Source organism: Astyanax mexicanus, chromosome 6 (assembly GCF_023375975.1).
Source record: "Astyanax mexicanus isolate ESR-SI-001 chromosome 6, AstMex3_surface, whole genome shotgun sequence".
Classification (NCBI taxonomy): Eukaryota; Metazoa; Chordata; class Actinopteri; order Characiformes; family Acestrorhamphidae; genus Astyanax; species Astyanax mexicanus.
Genome location: NC_064413.1, coordinates 43153016 through 43173287, shown reverse-complemented (window position 1 = coordinate 43173287; position 20272 = coordinate 43153016). Strand labels below are relative to the sequence as shown.

At 38.8% G+C, this 20272-nt stretch overlaps 1 protein-coding gene across 1 annotated transcript in view; it reads right to left on the bottom strand.

The window, feature by feature from the left end:
- Positions 1-17957, bottom strand: part of reck (reversion-inducing-cysteine-rich protein with kazal motifs) — a 77301-nt gene extending 59344 nt beyond the window's left edge. The window contains exon 1 of the mRNA XM_007233387.4: positions 17630-17957. Within this exon, the coding sequence (XP_007233449.3) occupies positions 17630-17699 (70 nt within the window). The 5' untranslated portion in view covers positions 17700-17957. The remainder of the gene's footprint in view (positions 1-17629) is intronic.
- Positions 17958-20272: the final 2315 nt, after the last annotated feature.

Genomic DNA, 20272 nt, shown 5'->3' with positions numbered 1-20272 from the left:
GAAACCACTAAAATGCAAGGGGTGCAAGGGCAAGCAGCAAGGGGTCTTTCAGGGCCTTCTTTGAAAGTCACTGACCCACAATGGGGATCAGACCGAAGTGTTAGCCAACATTCTCTAACTGCTGGCAAAACATACCAAATATTATAAATATCTGAAATCAATCCAGCAGCTTGTCTCTTAGTAAGGATTTGCATAAATGATGTGTAAATGAGAAATTTCTGTTCACAGTTCGGTCGAGGGCAGCGGGGCAGTCTGTGGTCTCTTTGTGGACGCTCCCTTAACGACCTGCCATTTTAATGACACAATTGCAGGTGCAGTGGAGCATTCAGTCCGAGTTGCAGCTCCGGTCTTCGCCCCGTTTGCCCGTCTATGTCCTTTTGTGCTCCTGGCCCCGAGAGAGGAACGCTAAGCATTCAGCCCAGGCCAAACAAATTACAGTTGCCCTGGAAATTGATAAAAGCCATGGCAACGATGAACTCCTGAGGTAGTGGTGTTTGTGTGTCCTTTTTGCAAAAGGAAAAAAAAAAACATTGTGTCCTTTCTGTTTCCCATTCAACTGCGCATTACTATGAGTTCAGAGGGTTATGTAGCACTAGACTGAATGAATTGACCGGTGAACTGGGGCATAGCCCACTATGCAGTCTTTAATACAAGCAATGGTCACACACAGGGCAGCTAAAGTGCTCATCAGGATGCTTAGAGACAGGGGGGCCTAGAGGCTGCTAATGAGCAGAAAGACTGAAATAGAGTCCAGCAGAGAAGAGCACTGTACAGTGCACACACTCACAGAGGGAGATTTACTGTAAAATCACAGTACAATGTAAAACCCCACTAGCCGTCCTTCCTTAAATCGGTTATGGAGAAAGACCACCAAGACTGTGTTAGCTAGCTGTCTCTATTTAAATTGTTCATTGTCAGATTTTTCAAGTCCGTTACCACATAATATTTCTTTTCATTGTCTTACAATAACTGATTTTCTATCCTAAACAAACACTTACAGGGGTTGGACAGTGAAACTGAAACACCTGTCATTTTAGTGTGGGAGGTTTCATGGCTAAATTGGAGCAGCCTGTAAGAGCAGAGTGTGAAGGTTCAACTAGCAGGGTAAGAGCACAGTTTTGCTCAAAATATTGCAATGCACACAACATTATGGGTGACATACCAGAGTTCAAAAGAGGACAAATTGTTGGTGCACGTCTTGCTGGCGCATCTGTGACCAAGACAGCAAGTCTTTGTAATGTATCAAGAGCCACGGTATCCAGGGTAATGTCAGCATACCACCAAGAAGGACAAAACAAATGCAACAGGATTAACTGTGGACGCTGTTAGAGGAAGCTGTCTGATATGATGATGTTTGTGTGCTAACCCGGATTGTATCCAAAAAACATAAAACCACGGTTGCCCAAATCACAGCAGAATTCAATGTACACCTCAACTCTCCTGTTTCCACCAGAACTGTCAGTCAGGACAATAAATTATTGTGGTCTAAATCCAGGTGTTTCAGTTTCATTGTCCAACCCCTGTACTGTTGAGGTATATCAATAATTAATCAAGTATAATAAGTGATTGGGAACTGCATCAAGGATTGCTTAAAGGCAATCAATCCTAACACAACGAACAGTGCTTACATTCCACACAATTATAGTTCATTAGTTAGTGTTTGGTTATGTTTGGTTAGTTAGCTAACCGCACATAATGCTGACTGGACAAAGAAAGGCCACAACATACACAGCAGCACTCTCCAGTAGACTTGGGAATAACTTAAAAGCTATGCTAGGTTATATGCTATGCAGTGGTGGGCTATCACAATGATGTAAACCAGTCAATAGAATCAGAGCACATCACTTTTCCATGTCTGCTTGGTAAGAACCCAACATGCTGCCAAAGCAACATGATTTTACTGAGCTTCTGGACAGACTCTTCTATTTTAATCACTACTAGATAACAGACCTCCAACATTCTTCACCAGACTGAAAGAGCTAAGTTATAATCTTTCCCAGTAGTGTTCAAAAGATGTATGTGTGCTGTTAATTAGATGGTTATGCTTTGTTTCTATAGACTTTCATTATGTCTATATAAATGAAATATTCTCTAGTTTTATAGTTTTGAACTAACCAAAGACGACTGGTATAATCGTACAAAGGAACAATGGTTAAATAAGAACAATACAAAAAATAATAAAATCCACGGCTTTCCAATATTATTTAGTTCTACTTATTAGGGGAGGATATCTCCTGATACGATAATATCACATGCTCAATATATTGCAAGACAATTCTCTACAATACTTCACAGCATGTGTGTTACTGAAGAGCATAAAATACACCTAAATGATAATGGTGAGAACGTGATCCAGTCTCGATCCGACCCAGCTATCAAATATACTCCTTTTATTTGAGCTAAACTGCTGATAAGGTGTAGTTTAATTTGATATATTAGCCAGATAACACGAATTATCACAGCTATGAACAAAAGCTGTCTCTGCTCCATGCTGTTTACACACGAGGTCTGTGCTGCATTCACTACTCGCAGCCGCGTGACTCCATTTACTACATGTCAATCTGCACCTCGCATCCTATGAATCGCAGTGTTTCAGTGCTCAGATATATGTGCTGGAACACAGAATCCTCCTGCTGCATTTACTTTTTCGCTCACACGCCAGACAGCTCTGACCAATCAGAGAAAAGAGCATGCACGCATGGTTTATTGGTGCACATTTTGGTGCATTTAGGTTTGTGCCTGGGTAAAACCAAACCAAACTAAGGGAGAAAATGCTTCAAGTAAACGAACTCATCACCTGCGAAATTAACCACAGGTGTAAAATGCCTTTGGGAGGATGAGTTTTAGAAAGTTTATAGCACCTATGTTTCAATGCAATTATTGATATTTTACAGCATGTATCAATAACATCACAAACAAAAGCGAAAAAAAAAATATTGCTATACTGATATTTTGTCTCAGCCCAATACTAATACATAAAAATATACTATTATTATTTTACATTGTTACTATTACATTTAATAATACCTTTTTTAATCATGATGATAGATTTAATTTAATTGCTAACTGCTTGAGGTCCTCAGCATACTTCCTTAAATGTTTCCAAGTATTAAACAAAGTTCCATTTTAAATTCTGTGACTGAAAAAAAATGGAATAAAAATGGAAATTGTTGATTGCAGTTCTTCAAACTGTTTCCATTCTTTTCAGGTTATTGGAAGAAGGAGCAAACTCTAAACCTACAGGAGGCTCCTGCCTTTATAAAGACGTATTACATTAATGCTAACTGTAAAACTGCAGATGTTATTAGTGTCTCCTTCTATTTACTCAGAGAAAACCTTTTTAGAACAGAAGGTATTTTGGTCGCGTATGGTAAACCCTACATGATGAACAGAGTAAGCTGGTTAAATACACCCAAACGTCTCTGAGAGCAAAACATATGGTAACCTCGAGGTCCTCTCAGATTGGGTAAAGAAAGAAAGAGGGGGCAGCTTGCAAGCAGATGTTGGGCCTCAGAGGGAGCTAATACAGTCAATAGGTGAAAGAGAAGGCTGGAGAGAGGGTGGCTCTGGGGCAAGAGTAGGGAATGGGTTCACGTGACTTGTTGACTTCTGCATGTTCACAATTTATGGGACTGTTGTTTTTTTTAGAAAGGAGTTCAGCCTAGTTTAAGACTACACAGAATTCTGAATGAAGATTCTCCATAGTATAGAATGGGGTTGATTTTTGCTTGGTTTTAGAGGTCATTCACTTGAGTAAATTCAGTGGTTTGCTAAAAAAATGCATAAATTTTACTGAATTGCTTTAGTTTAAAGACTATATTTGGATTAATTGTTATTTACAATCAGAACAATGGCTAAAAAAATAGTTTGGGGGTTCTGGGGTAAGAGTAGGGAATGGGTTCACGTGACTTGGTGACTTCTGCATGTTCACAATTTATGGGCCTGTTGTTTTTTTTTAGAAAGAAGTTAAGCCTAGTTTAGGACTACACAGAATTCTGAATGAAGATTCTCCATAGTACAGAATGAGGTTAATTTCTGCTTGGTTTTAGAGGTCAAACTTTACTGAATTGCTTTAGTTTAAAGACTATATTTGGATTAATTGTTATTTACAGTCAGAACAATGGCTAAAAATTAGCACAAATAATGTTTTACACAATTTTATCTGACTCAAACGTTTACTATGGGTGTTATTCACTTCGTTGAGTCATCAAGTAAAGTCACCACTACTCATGTACTACTACTCATCCTGGAGAAGGTTAATAAATGTTGTCTAGCATCAGTGAACCATCGTAAAGAGCACTATGTTGTGAGCTTTAAAAGATAACCTAGACATGCAGTAAACCCATTTTTCTGTGTATTGATATTATATGATAGTAATTCAAGAATTAGAGTACATGAATAATATTTTGAGATGGGAATAACCAATTTCTTCCTCAGAACAAAAGAAAGGAAGAAACCGGGAAAGGAAAAGAGCAGCGACACAGAAAGACTAAGGTTTTCCATTGAGATTCTCAGCTGGAAAGATGTTCTAGACAGCTCAGGAGATAAACACTGACCTAAATCAACAAAACCAAATAGTGATAGTGGCCAGCATGGGGTTTGAGGTAATCCTTTCAAGCTGTCAAGAGGCACACATGGCCACTCAGAGGGGGGCGAGGGCTGACAATAGAGGGGCAGACAGCTGAAATGACCAGACTCACTATGGGTGTAAGTCACTCGGTGAGAACTCAGTGATAATGCAGTGTGGCCACAATGACAGGGGTCATGTCCCACCTGACAGTTAAAAGGAGTGAGAGTGAATTATGCCTTGTTGTAGAAGTCATAAACCCCCCACAAACAAATAAGAACTGAATGATGTTAAAGCAACATTATGCAGCTCGAAAAATTAAACAGTAATGGCTTCAAAATCATGGTAATGCTCCACTGACCTGTAATAGGTAACATAGCATCTGTATCGTGGCTACTGAGGACTCAGCATGCCAAAAACTACACTCAAATGTAACACTGAGGAAATGTGTAACACTTCATTTATTCAAGGGTTGTAAGAAAATGAATAATTAAATTAAATTTATCAAAGCATTATGACTTTGTTTTTTTAATTCTGTATAAATTTCCAAAAACACTGTAGCGATTGTGAAATATTAGATGTAAGGGTAGATGTCAGAGAGTGGTTCATTTAAGTCAGGGGTGTCCAAACTTTTTTTGTTGGGGGCCAGAAGGAGAAATATATTTGAAGTCACAGGCTACACTCTGTAATAAAACAAATAATGAAATATACCAATTTAAATAGTACTTTTTTCCTGATTATTTCATTTACACACCATTTCACTTGACTTACTACCTTTATCTTTGACAGTGTTGTGTAAACTAAGATTTTTCAAATTAATGTTTAATTTCATGATGTCTCTTAATATTAAACTCCTTAATTACAGCTTAATTACAACTTTTAGACTCTTTGGCCCGTTTTTCTGCGCTAGAAATGCGCACCCTCTCCGCTTTTAGACTCTTTTGCCCCGATTTTCTGCGCTAGAAATGCGCACCCTCTCCGCTTTTAGACTCTTTGGCCCCGATTTTCTGCGCTAGAAATGCGCACCCTCTCCGACTCTTTGGACCGTTTCTGACACCTAGCGTTCAAACTTTAAATCTCACATTATAAAAACCTGCTTAACAGCGGGCCAACTTTCATTCTATTTCTAAAATACCTCGCGGGCTGCTCCAAAAAAGGAAACGGGCCGCAAATGGCCCGCGGGTCGTAGTTTGGACACCCCTGATTTAAGTGTTTAAACCCTGACCTCTAGATGGCAGTGTTGTATTTTGTCATTGAATATGATCTCATACTCTTATTTATACGCTTTTATAATATGAAAGCTTTCCGGAAAGTTTATTTAAACAATCGATAAATATTGCATTGCTTAAAATATTGAAATATACTCCGATACACTGAATCGTAATCCTTGTATCATTATATGCATCGCATCAGCAAGTTCTTGCCAATACACACTTCTACATAACTCAAGTTATATTTGTGTAAAATCCTGTACATTGCTTTACCATCCCAGTCTATATGATTGAGCCATTTCAGATGCCAGTTCTCTCTGTATCTCTCAGCTTGTCCAGAAAGGCATGAGTAAAGTGCTCTTTTTGGACGTAAAATTTATTCTTTCCCAATGTAGAAAGAGCACAGGACTAAGAAATACCAATACCTCACCTAATTTCACTTAAATTATTATGCCTTGCATAATTAAGTAAAATTATAGATAGACACTGTTCATATATCGCTGCCCAGGCCTGCACAGTTACATACATATGCCTTGTTTTTTGCAACCCAAAAACTGCATGGGTGGCAAGCACTCACTGACAGACTGCAGTGAAAAAAGCCATGCTGCACACCACCCATCATCATCACACACTTCAGATTAGCCTTTTCTTGAAAGACACCACCTCCTCTTCAAGCTCCATCTTCATCTGTCTCTGTGTGGCGCCATCCGTTGAGCGTATGGACCACATGGCATCTCCAAAGCAGCCAGCCTCCCTGTGATGCCCACATGGTGGGCGGTTATCAATCAGACCAGCGTGACGCGTGCCTTCCTCAGCGTGAATGGGACATCTGCCACAGCAAAGCCTCGCCGTTTCCTCCTGCAAATCCTAGAGCTGCAGCCGCGGCGGGGGAAAGAGACACTGAGCTACCATACTGAAGATTAAAGAACAGAGGGCTTCTCACTTAGCAGATGTGGCACGTGTGCAGACAGTGATCAGACTAATAGCACGAGAAGAGTCACAGAGAGCGGATTTCAATCTTTTTCATCTCAGAGGTCATAAATTCACATTAATTCTGGAGTAAAAACCTTCCCTGAACATCAGAGCTGCTACAATCTAAAGCTATGATGAGCTGAAGAACAACAGCTTTACTAACAGAAGTTATTGATCATTTCAAGATCAGATAGGACATGATATTAGATGCCTATCTTTTTGGGCAGTTAGTTTTAACCGATAATGTATTATTTTGAAAAAATATTCACAGCAGAAATAAGACCCTGTTCACACCTGGTCACTTTATGTGTCTAGTATCTGAATTGTATCTTATACTTTAGCCACATACATTTAAACTTGAATAGACGGATGTGTTTACACTGCTAGAACATGTGGCTCAAATGCATCTCAGATCAACTCCTGAAGTGGTTTGAGTGATCGGATTTGTATCAGTTTAAATGTGTCTTGTGTGTGTTTACACTTGCATTATTATGTGGCATATTAAACCCTGAAAGAATAGCGTGACTAGGTGATAACATGGCCTTAAAAACACAAAACTGAGGGCAGCTTTGGCCAATTGGAGGAAAGGAGCAGGCTTGAAACCGGAAGGTCACAGGTTCAATTTCCTTAACCGTCAGGAAGTAGGGATTGGAATGAGCGAATTGACACTCCCCTCTACTTACCAAACATTTATGATCTAATGTTAGGTATGTTTTTGTGTTCACTGTATATAATGTGTTCAAAACTGATGCAACAATCTGTTAAACTCCTGTGAAGTGCCCACAGAAGATGCGCTTAACTTGTTGATATTTTCTGTAATGCTATTAGTTCCAATTTTCACATTTCATAAAGACTTTTTATGTATAAGCATCAGCATACGCAGTATGTAACAATTCCATTCCACAAAAACTTTTAAACTCTTTTAAAAGCACATGAATATAATACAATACATTTAACAGACTGGAACATATAAAGGGTTCATGTCAATATTGATCATTCAGCATGAAGAGTAAAAAACACTAAACAAAGCAAGCCCATTACAATACTTCCACTTTACTGCTACCTCAAAATCAAAAGCAGAGAGGAAACGCATAAGCATTGTTCTATTGTAATTTGTGATTATATAATGTTGAATTCCTAATAATAAACATATTCAGACTCTTATAGTTAGAGATCAAAAGATATATTAACAATATACATTCAGAAAATACATAATCTATAGGACAATCATTAACTTAATCACAATATGATATAATTTCGCCTTAAAGTCCTATACATATGACATTTCAGTACTGTTTTATTGCCAGTAATAGCAAAGGTATAGTGTAATTACATGCTAATTATTTCTATTATGTATAGCTTACTAAAATAAGCTTTGTTTTTTTTTTTTTACAAATGTTTCAATCTATACCAATCTATACCATAAGTTAATTGTCTTGTATTTTTTGACAAATTACTGTTTTAAAAAGCAGCTGTGTACACGTTTGCCACGTGCTGGTAATTTAAACAAGACCAGTGAAGTCCAGACTCAGTACTACAATAATATAAACTGAACGTAACTGTAATTCCATGTCAGTATGCACTCAGTCACATCATTGCATATGTAAAATGACAGTTTCCAAGTTAACTCTGTTATTAAATGCCAAAATGTGGTTGATTGTTGTTTTACAGGGCAGAGGATGATTGACGTTGCTAATCATATGTGTATTTGTCATGCATATCCCAGTCTCTAGTGGAAAGGACAGTGATTTTCACATGGCCTCTATGTATAGACAATCCACACCAGTCCTCAGGCCATATTCCATTATTTTCATACATAATTACAAAGCCCTTTCCCAATGGACAACAGCTACGGGCTAGAATTCATGCTGTGGCCACAATGTTTAAATATCTGAGTACTGTAGAAGGGTGTGTACAGCACAGCCTTTTTCCAGTTCTGAGGTCAGATTTAAACAGTCAGCCATAGGTCTGTCTGCGCTGTGCTATGGTGGATGCTAAAGTTAAAGTATTTGCTATAATTAAGCTGTACAGTACTGTAAGGACTGCAGGCGTGGTGATCATGGTGATCATTTTCAGCAGTCACTGCTCTGTGGTCACTGCCACTGCTCCATGGCTTGGGAGAAATTTACTGCACGCATCGTTCTTTCGCTTTGTCTTGCCAAGGTGTCAGCGGCAGTGGAGGTCTGGCTAGAACATCTGCTGGGCTTAATAAGAGGGTGCGTTTACCGACTCCAGGCCACCTCTCCTTCAGACGAGCCAGCACGAGCTGGTCACAGTTCATCCCGGCTCGACAAGCATCGAAATGTGCTTCCCATTTACCACCATAAAAAACAGAGCATTCGGTTGCAGACAAAGCCGAAGCAAAGGGATATTTACTCAGTGACAAACAGAGCCTGAAATAGACGCTCTCTGCACAAATGTTGTCGGCCGGTGAGGAGTGGAATTTTCGAAACGACTCAAAACACGGCTCTTATTTCCTGCCAGGACACTTCCTGTTTGCGTTTTTTTCTATTTTCTCCTCCTCCCTCTACTTTTTCAGCTCCACCGCTGCTTTTCTTCCACTGCTGGAGCGAAAGCCATGCTCCCTCTCGCCTCGGCTTCGTTCAGGAAGAACGGACAATAACGCTGCTACAAGCTACAAATTCAATAGCCTTTTAAATAGCTCCTCTGTGCCAAGAGAAATGACCACTACCACCCTGTTCTGTCTCATCTTTAGAGTCTGTAGAGTTGTAAACATGTGCAGCGCTGAATGGAGGATTCTTGTCTTCTGCTGGCTCCTACATTCCTCAATGGCAGACTAGTCCCACTTGGGGAGAGCAAATAATGCCTCTGGGTCAAGGGTCACTTCCTGTGCATTAATTAATCGGCTTTAGACATGAGTGGGGACGGCCGGGTGTGTTTTGATGGAGGGGATAAAAGCAACATTTGAGTTTTGCCAACGGCATCTGCTATTTCTTATTAAATCTGTTTGAAATGTTTGAATATTAGCACTTGTGGGCCTATTCGTTTCCTGCTAAACAAACAGTCCAATTCACTTCTTGGATTGACTGAGAGAATCATGAGAAAAAAATGTGAAACATCCCAATATTTTCACACATTTGGCTGAAAAGAGGACATCGGTTAGGACTTAAACGTCACAAAGCCAAGCTTTTTTGGCTTCACGGTCAAGCAAGCATGAGCGTAAGACACTCATAAGGAGAATTAAGGACAACAATTCCACACAAGCCTTGGATCTGTATAAACCCTGACAAACCCTGAATGGCTTCAGTATATTCCCATCAATCAGAGTCACAAGGTCGAAGCCACAGCATTCTAAGCAAATGCTTCAGTGTTCCGCAGCCACTCAGGCTGGAGACAGTGGCTTCAAAAAACATCACCAAAGGCTCATAATAGCATAAAATCGGAGGATAAACAATCTAAGCAGTGGTCAATTACTGAATTGAGTAAATTCGAGCAAATTCCACACAATAATCTTAAAAGTCTCAGGGAAATAGAGGCTGGGCAGGGTGAACCAAAGCCACGGTTTTAGAAGGCCATCTGCCAAATGACTCGTCCAAGGTCAATGCATCATTCAGGGAGGATCTGAAGAGGAGAAGATTGACTACAGACATTCCAAACACGGCCAACACATGCCAGTCATCAGTGCGAGCGGACAGTTAAAAAACGTCTCAGCAGTCATTTTATTTTGTGAGAGACTGAAGTGAAAATGAGTGAGGTTGCTGTAATGAGATCAAGTATGTGGCTGAAAAATGTAGCCAATGTAATCCACCATTTCTCACATTATTTTTAGACAGATTTATATAGGCTACTTTTATTTTAAAACATTTGAAAATAAAGATTGAATAACCCTTTCAGGCATGAATTACAATAGAAATGCCATATTTCCTGAAAAGGACAAATTACAAACTAGATAAACCAGACTTGGGTTATGACGTTTTAGCTGCAGGATCAAAGGTCATTCCTACTCCTCTGAGTAACCGCTGTGCAAGTTGCAATGACTCAATTATTTTTTATATAAAAGCAGTAGTAGGCTGAAAAGTGTTTCTTGCTTGGGTTTAATACAGGTTGGTTAATGTGTCCAAAATTATTATCAAATAAGCCATTACTTGTCCACTGGGATGCTAAGAAAAACAGTGTTAAAAGACCAGACACAGCTATGCAGTAAAACTACAGTTATTACATTACTTCCTGTGTGCTATAGTTCTGAATGCTCCCAGAAAACATTAAAAATTCTCAGAAAACGTAGAGATTTTTTTTTTTAAGACAATTACAAAGTTTTCTTTCAATGAGCACTGTGCCATAAAGAGTTAAGGATGCACCAATATGGGAATTGTGGGCTGGTGCTGATATTTGATACAAATAAATATACCTATGTACAGAAAGTAAAGATACATTAAGCTGGATTTTGAAGGGTCTGGGGTACTGCTACCAAGAGTCCTCATTGATCAGCCATTACATTAGCACAATCTGCCTAATATTGACGAGGCCCCCATTAGCTTCTACAACAGATCTGACCTATTAAACTTGGACCAAACTGAAGAGCTCTGAAGGTGTATTGTGATATTTTGCATCAAGACAGCAGATTTAGCAGCAGATTTATAAGACGAGAGGTAGGGCCTCTATGGATCTTATGACTTAGCCTTAAATGCGCATGAGTCACTGGTTTATTGGTTGTCCTTTCTTGGAACACTCTTTGTAGATACCACTGCATACCAGAAAGAAGTAGAAGAAGAAACTTGTTATAGTCAAACTGACTAATTCATCCACCTCTTGACAGATGTCAATGTAAATGGAGATAATTAAGTGTTTTTCACCTATTTTTTCAGTGGTTTTCAATGATCACTGAAAAACGTCATCAAACAAAAGATTAATACCAATTCCAACATGACTCCAGAATCACTCTGCATCATTAAAAGTGATGTTGTTCACATGCTCCAAGTTTATAACTGTGTACCACCCAGTCTGTGACTGCACAGACATGTGTACACCAGGTGTGCGAGATGTAAAAGATTATACGTGGACTGGTGTGGGTGTGTGTTATCCAGGCTTTGAAGCACCTGGGTTCTCTGCCTTATGCAAGAGATGTCAAGAACCCAGCAGCCCTCATCCAAAGCAGAACCACATCGCTGTCTTTCAACTGCAATCGAAAGGCATCAGAAGGGACACAGAATGGAGGATTACCAGGCACTGCAAATGGGGGGGAGGCAACGAATGAATGCCTGTAATGGTTTGCATATGTTCAGGTACAGACAGAGGCTGGTGGGCGAGATGGACTTGCTCAAAGCATCATCTGGCGAGGGATCAAACGAGAGACGTGTCCTCCCATCTTACATAAGAGCAGCTCCTAATCCTGACGAGTTGAGGGGCCGTGTCAAAATATTATAATAATATTATATATTTATTAATTCCCTGATTCATACAGCGCATATATGTAAATTATCAAACAATGTTCTTATTATTGTGGCAAAAAATAAAGAAAAAATATGTATTCAGCCTACAGCAGTTTAGCCCTGCACCTTTATGCTGAAGTTAAAGAGAGTGTTTTAGTCTGCTTTCAACTGCTTTAAAAAGAAGAATAGTAAAGCTCATCAGAACAGAGGCATTTAAAGCATTACTTTATCTTTAAAATTTGTTCTATTTAATAAACTTACTTATAATACGCTTTAAAATGTACACACACAGGCAGCTAAAACAAGTCAAACACTAAGCCCAAGACTTAATAATTTATAGTTATTTAGTTTCTTTATCTTTAGAACTGGTAAATGACCTCTGCTCTGATTGGCTGCCCTGTATTCATTCTTTATTCTTTCATTGCTCCAATATCTAATCCCTTTGCTGAAATGCTATGATTGTTTTGGATACATAATCCCACACATGCTACAAAATACAAAATGTAGACTACAGCCTCTTAAAATATGGTTTATAATTAGCCTTCTGACCCTAGAGTGCAAAATACGTGCATCTCCATTTTTGCTGTTTTTAATAACATCAATCAGTTTTTTCTTTACATCCTGTCAGAACCAATTTCCTTCCATAATTCTAGTGTGGGCAAAGGTTGTAGGAAAATATTGATAAACTTAAGTTTTGCAATACTATACTGATTTTTTAAAAACACAGTATTGATTGTTTCTATGAATAGTGCTAGGTCACATGGTAAAAAAAATGAATACTGTGTTTCACAATAGCAAAATCTATCACAATATAATAAAATATTGTCACATTTTCCTAATGTAATTTTTAGTGCCAATTTTTTGTCTTGCTTCTAGTATTGCAATATGTGGCAAAATATACAGTAACCCCTGTTTATTGTGATACATATTGTAGTGTTATATTGTTATAAACACTCCAAAAGGCAAATATGCATGCTGTAAAAAGAAACCACTTGACTCTATTAGAAGTTCTTATAGATCAAATTCCACTGAATAATGTAACAACCTAGCTATATCAATATAACCACAAGGAATTACAGCTCAAGGCTGCAGACTACATTGACTAATTCATTCATACAACAAACAGGGAGCACAGAAGGAACTGATATTGTGCTTGACCATGAAGAGAATACATTACTTTCAAGCTGTGCTACAAAACACAACTGTATGTAAAACTGTGCTGGCGCATCTATACATTTAAAAAAACATCCCTTAGCTTTAAGTTGTGGGATTTATAGACTCTGACACAACGTGAGGAATGCTAAAGAACTATGACATGAATTTGGTGTGAGGCCCTGAGTGCCACCTCTGTTTACCCCCACTTGTCCTGGGTCTTACATGAAGGGGGGCTAAATTGGTTACAGCTGCTTGCTTCAGAGGAAGAAAGGGCTTCAAATAAGTACAACATGAGAAGCTGCTAGACCAGACAGATGTGTTTCCCTCTGGTCAAGCTAGAGGGAGAAAAGCCTCTCAATGGAGTTAAGAGGAAGGAATGGGTATAGACAGCCCAGCACAAGGCCAGTCAGAAGAATGTGCACACAACTTTAGACTCCAGGATTAGATTATCACAGGCTGGACTGTGTTTACGTTTAGAGTATCTGGCTGATGTCGCTTTTAAATCAAGAAAATAAGAATAAATAAATGTATAGGGGTTTCTGTCCTGTTCTCCTCTATCTTTTATGCACTTGGGAACATGTTAAGATAAGCTCATTTATGTTTAAAAAAATATATTTAATATATAAGCCATTTTTTTCATTATTTATATTGATAGGTTAACTACCGAGCACTATGTATGGTTGAACTAAGTCTACACATTACACAAGACCTGGATAAAACTAAGCTTATTTTCAAGCCATTTTATCTTGTATGTTTGCAGCTTGTGATGCAGGCCCATCCGCAGCAACACTTTGACACTTAGGTGCCAGTTTGACTTCACCACCTTCACCTACATGTGAATAAAACACCAATCAGTGAGAAGGGTGTTCAGAGCCCAGTCTGCCATTTGTTTTACATCATACTCCTGCACCAAATGGCAAAACCAAATGGGAAAGTAAACAAAATGATAATAAAGAAGTTTAATTAAATTAAACATCTTCCTTTGCCACCACATGGAAATATCACACAAAATACATATGAAAGCCCATTTTAGCTATTTTAGCAGTTTATTACTAGTAGAAACTCTACATTCAGAGATCATATTTGATTTTTTTTATAGTAATAATATCCGATCTACAGATTATAAATCCATTCTGATAAAACCTACTACTAATTATTATTACAAATCCTTCACGTCATTTGGTTTAGAGTGAATTACACTCTCTGTAAGACAACAATTCCACCAGTAAAAACTATTAGAGATGATATTGAAATTATATAGTTATCGGCCGATATATGGCCAATATTTTAAATTGATACTTGCTGACATATTTATTTTATGAAGGAAAAGGATCAAGCGATGCTGGCCACAATACTACAATTGACCAATGCTAGTCTCATTTCTATAAAATTAATTGAATTAAGGTAATCTTTATTTATTTTTATGAGTTAAAAAGTTATATGGTTTTATTGGGGTGTCTCTCTCTGTAAGTTATAAATATGTATATTGGCTTTTGTTTTTTATTTTCTTTCCTACATTGTACAAACCAAAAAACTCTGAATATGTGGCTCTCAAAAAGTGTATTAGAACATTACTCAAATAAGGCTATTCACTGTATACTAACTCTTTTTACAACATAACTGATGCTCACATTAAGTGGCAAGAAATTCAAGTAATTAACTATTGACAAGTTCAGCACAGCTGTTAACTGAAGGCCATTCCAGGTGACTCTATCTCGTAAAGCTGACCGACATCTACACAAGAGGTCCTACTTTAAAGAATGTAAAATATAAAACATACAATTTTGAAAAAAAAAGGCCACTTAAAAATGACGAGTTTCTTTTATTTTACCAAATTAAAAATCTCTAAAAAATAATATCAAGAGGACGATGGATGATCACAAGCTATCAAACCAGGCTGAACTGCTTGAATGTTTACACCAGGAGTGGCATAAAGTTATCCAAAATCAGTGTATAAGACTGGTGGAGAAGAACATGCCAAGATGCATGAAAACTGTGATCAAAAACTAGGGTTACTGCACCAAATATTGATTTCTGAAAAACTATGAACTTGTTTTCTTTGCAATATTTCAACCATTTCTCATTTTCTGCAAAAAAAAATGCTCTAACTGACAATGTTTTTATTTGAAATTTGGGAGAAATGTTGTTCGTAGTTTATAGAATAAAACAACAATGTTCATTTTACTCAAACATATACATATAAAAAGCAAATTCAGAGAAACTGATTCAGAAACTGATGTGGTCTCTTCTTTTTTTCCAGAGCCATATATTGGTTTGTTTAACACTTACTATTTACTAAATAACTCCATATGTAATTAATCATAGTTGAATGACTTTAGTATTAATCTACAATACAGGAAATTTGAAAAAACATGAAAATTTCCACTGAAAGGTCTAAACTTTTCACGGTACACAGGTCTGTCATTTTATTTTTAATGGTAAAAATTGAGCAAAGACAAGGGGTATCATAATGGAGGAAAAAACTAGCTAATATGTAAAGAAATAAAGCAATAACAGTTGGGTAAACGTAAATCTAACCTATTTATCTATCCTATTAGTGTTAAGAGTCGACAGTAGGCGCTGTGGGTTAGCTTTAGCCTACAGACACAGGCAGGCTAGCAGCACATCTGTGAACACTTTCCGCTCCCTATTTTGCTAAGATATGTTACCAAAGTACAGAAAATAAAGAGTTCACGACTTTCAGAGGTTAGCTAGCTATCACAGAGGTGTGAGAACTATTCGGGAGAGGCTTTAATTCAGTGTGTGTGTGTGTGTGTTTGTTCAGCGAGTCGTCAGTACAGCAACAGTCCGCGGAGAGACTGAATGACTGGAGTATAACGGTCTTCTATTCCCTAACGGTAATGTTACTGAACTAACAGCTAGCAAGCTAAGCTATAGCTAACACTTGATATTATTTATCAACACGCAGAATAAAGAGATATTTCCCTAATTAAATATTATTATTATCGTGTATTTAAGCTTTAGGTTTATTTTTAGTGTCATATAAAAGCGTTAAAACATTAAGTTAGCAAACTGACAACAAAAGAGATCAAAATTAAGCCTGAGGAACATTTCAACAGTGAACTTTAACGTTAATCCAAACTAATTAAAGCTAATTTCTGACATTTTTACCACTTTCTAAAATTATTTAAGCTTTTTAAATACACGTTTAATGCCTTATAAAGGCGTGAAAACATGAATTTACAACAAAAGAGAAGAAACGTTACAAGAATCTGTCACATATCTGACATAAAAAAACATAGTACGATTATAGCTGTTTTCGTCCCTTTTTAAACATATTCTAAGCTTGTATGTCACTGTTTAGTGTTTATAAAGGGGTAAAAGCCTTAACTTACAACAAGAGAGATCAAAAGCTTGAACCAGTCAACGTTCAACAGTCAATATTTGTTAAAATAGCAGCATAAACAGACATTGTTCCTACTTTTTAAACATATTTAAGCTTTTTAATACATGTCTACTGTCTTATAAAGGCATAAAAATCGTTCATTTGCAATACCAATATCAAAAGCCTGAGCTAATCTAAACGTTAAGCCTGAGCCAGTTTACTTTGACTGTTGATGTGCTCCTGTAACGTTAACTGTAAAGTAAACTGGCTCAGGCTTTTGTTATTTTTTTGTAAATCTTGTTTTTACGCTTTTATAAAACACTAAACATTGACAAACAAGCTTAAAACTGTTTTAAAAAATAAAAGGAAATATAGGTTATGTGTTTTAATATGTTTATGCTGCTGTAACGTTGGGTTTAGATTAGCTCAGGCTTTTGATACTGTTGATGTGCTCCTGTAACGTTAACTGATTTGTCAAAATAGCGGCATAAACAGACATTTTGAACATTTTAAACTATTTAATACACATTTACTTTCTTATAAAAGCATAAACATCATTATTTTTCTGCAATGCCAATATCAAAAGCATGAGCTAACCTAAACCTAAAGTTACAACAGTATATATATATAAACATTAACGTTAACTAAGTTACATTTCCTTTACTTACTTTTTAAAACTGTTCTAAGCTTCAATGTTTATTGTTGAGTAAAAGCATCACAAATATTTTTTTTTTCATTACGACAGATCAAAATCCGCCAAAAGCCCGAGCAACAGTGAGATATCAACAAGTTTAAACTCCTCCAAGTATCCTCAAGACTCTTCTAACTGTTAACGCTGTCTAATCCACAGCTCCAGCCCCCGCGGTTCTCTCCTGTCAGAAGTGTCCGCTGTAGTGTGGACCCTGAGCGGCTTAGGTTAAGTCCGCTAGCCGGGTTATTTAATGTAAGAGAAGCAGTAAAAGTGGGCAGAACAGACAGCAGGACTCACCCTGAGCGTAAACCAAGGCGCAGAAGTTGCAAGCGAGAAGCAAAAAGACTATCTGAGAGCGCGCACACATCTTAGTGCTGTCCGGCGGCGCATGGTGAACCCAAACCCAAACGAGACTGCGCGGCTCCGACCCGCTCCATGAGACCGACCGTCCCCGGGGGAAACTCAGGCTGCATGAGCGCGGGGCTGCGCCGCCTCTCCTCCACACACAGGCCGCGGGCAGGACACGGGGAAAGCAGCGGAGCGCACCGGGCTGAGGGAGCGAGCGCACTGCGCATGCGCGGCCGTGGCAGACTGAGGAGAGAAGGGGGTCCGGGCGGGCAGAGCGGCCATGGAGGAAGATATAGAGGAGAGGAGAGGAGGGGCGGGGCGGAGAGGGGGAGTGGGAGGGGCAGATAATTATGTGGGCGTGGCCGGTGGAGAGCGGCTAAGAGGGCAAGGAGGGGGTCAGCATGGGTGAAGGGAGGGTAGGTAGTGGACACTGGTTCTAGAGGAGAGAGGGAAGACCATGGATATGAACACAGAATGGATAAAACTGAGAAAATGGACGTAAAACGTAGCACAAAAAGTAAGTGGAAGTGTTTATTTGTTGGATGAGCAGCAGATCTGAGTATGTGGTATGCACCAATAAAAAAATTGCAAACAGCTTATTTAGCCATTGACTCGTTTAGAACCGACTGGTTCAAAAACAGCTTCTTCCCCCAGGCGACCAGGCTGTTGAAGAGCCAGTGGAACAGTATTCTGCCCAACCCACCTCACTACCATCTCATACGATCTCACTGCACCTATCAGACTTTCCCATACTTATCCTTCCCATACAGCATTATGCACAACTCTTTTTATTTACCTGTACTCTGTGATGTGACAATAAATCAGATTTGATTTGATTTGTTCTGATTTTTGATGATCTTCTTGGGGTGTCTCTTCTTGGGACAGTCACCTTTTTGCCTGTCTTTGACATTACCCATTATAAGGGACTTGACATTCAGTTTAGAAATGGTTCTTGGAGCAAACACCTACTGACCACTGTGGCAGAGCCTATGCTTACAGGTGCTGCCAATTAGGTGCTAATCAGCCAGCACCCGGGGGTACCTGAAGCTCAGAACAAGTGTTGAAAACAACAGCAATATAAGCTGTTTGGAAATGGCAGAGAATATTTGACAGATTTTTCATGGACCCAACCCACATGCACAGCGCTGCTGCTCATCCCACAAATGCCTATTCCTTACAAGTGTGGCACCATTTAAAAAGGAAATTTACAGACTTTCCACCCACATAAGATTGATAGAGTCCATGGTTTAAACTCACTTACAAGGTAACACTTATTTAAAGGATAAATGGCATAAAATTGACCATTTGGGATGGACATTTAATATTGCCCTTTTGTAGTACAGTTCATCTGTGTAAATCTGAAATACATAAAATGTGCAATTTAAATGTCACCCTTTTTTACAAATTAAATTCACACACATATAGCCATATTAGGGAGAAATTTCATGGATAAAAATGAAACATATATAGAACTGTTGCAGTTTAAAGACATGCTGCATTTCTGAACACCAGCACTAAGAGGCCACACTGAATACTCACAAAGGGGCTTATGTCCAAGTGAGTCCCTCATGTAGTGCCTGAGGCTGTGGTCAACCATTACTATGAGCATTATCTGCTCTCTAGCCCACAGAGATGATTTACTGCCGCTCACCAGTCCTCGTAAAGAGGATTAGAAAGTGAGGTGCTCTTAGAGCTTCAGAGCTACCATGAAGCAGAATGTGCAGAAAACTGAATTTCTCTTTAATTCTTTAGATATTTACTCAAATGACATTTGACCTCTGACTAATTTCTCAACATCTTTTGGCTGGAGGACAGAGGAGCAGTGTAAGAGCAGCATGAAGTCATTCCATCTGCCTGAATTCACTGTGCACTATTCATATTCTTATACTGTGTTCCAGCGCGCTTTAAAATGTCGTATATACCACAAGATTGACTAGTAAGTACAGCTTACTAGTACTCCATTCGGGAGCTATTAACACATGCTGATAACCCATTTTTATAATGGGTACAAGCTGTGGTAATCTCACGCCTCGACTACTGCAATGCCGTACTAACTGGCCTCCCGGCCTGTGTAGTAAAACCACTACAGATGATTCAGAATGCAGCAGCACGTTTGGTCTTCAACCAACCAAAACGGGCACATGTCACTCCGCTGCTCATTGAGCTCCACTGGCTACCGGTTGCTGCTCGCATCAAATTCAAAGTGCTTACAATCGCCTACAAGGTGATGACAGTACAGGCTCCTTCCTACCTGCACTCGCTCCTGAAGGCTTACGCTACCTCCCGGCCGCTGCGCTCCTCCAATGAACGTCGCCTCGCTTTGCCAAACACTCACACCAAGCAATCCAGACTGTTCTCATACAGAGTTCCCCAATGGTGGAACAAACTACCTTCCACTACCAGATCAGGAGAATCTCTCGCTATCTTTAAGAAACTCCTGAAGACAGAGCTCTTCAAAGAGCACTTACTCTCCTAACACCTCTAACAAACTAACTAATTCTAACCTCATCTCCTTCTTCCTCTTCTCTACTCCTCTATCCCATTATTTCCCTCTGACCTCCTTAAGGCCCTATCTATAGATGCTTTATTTTT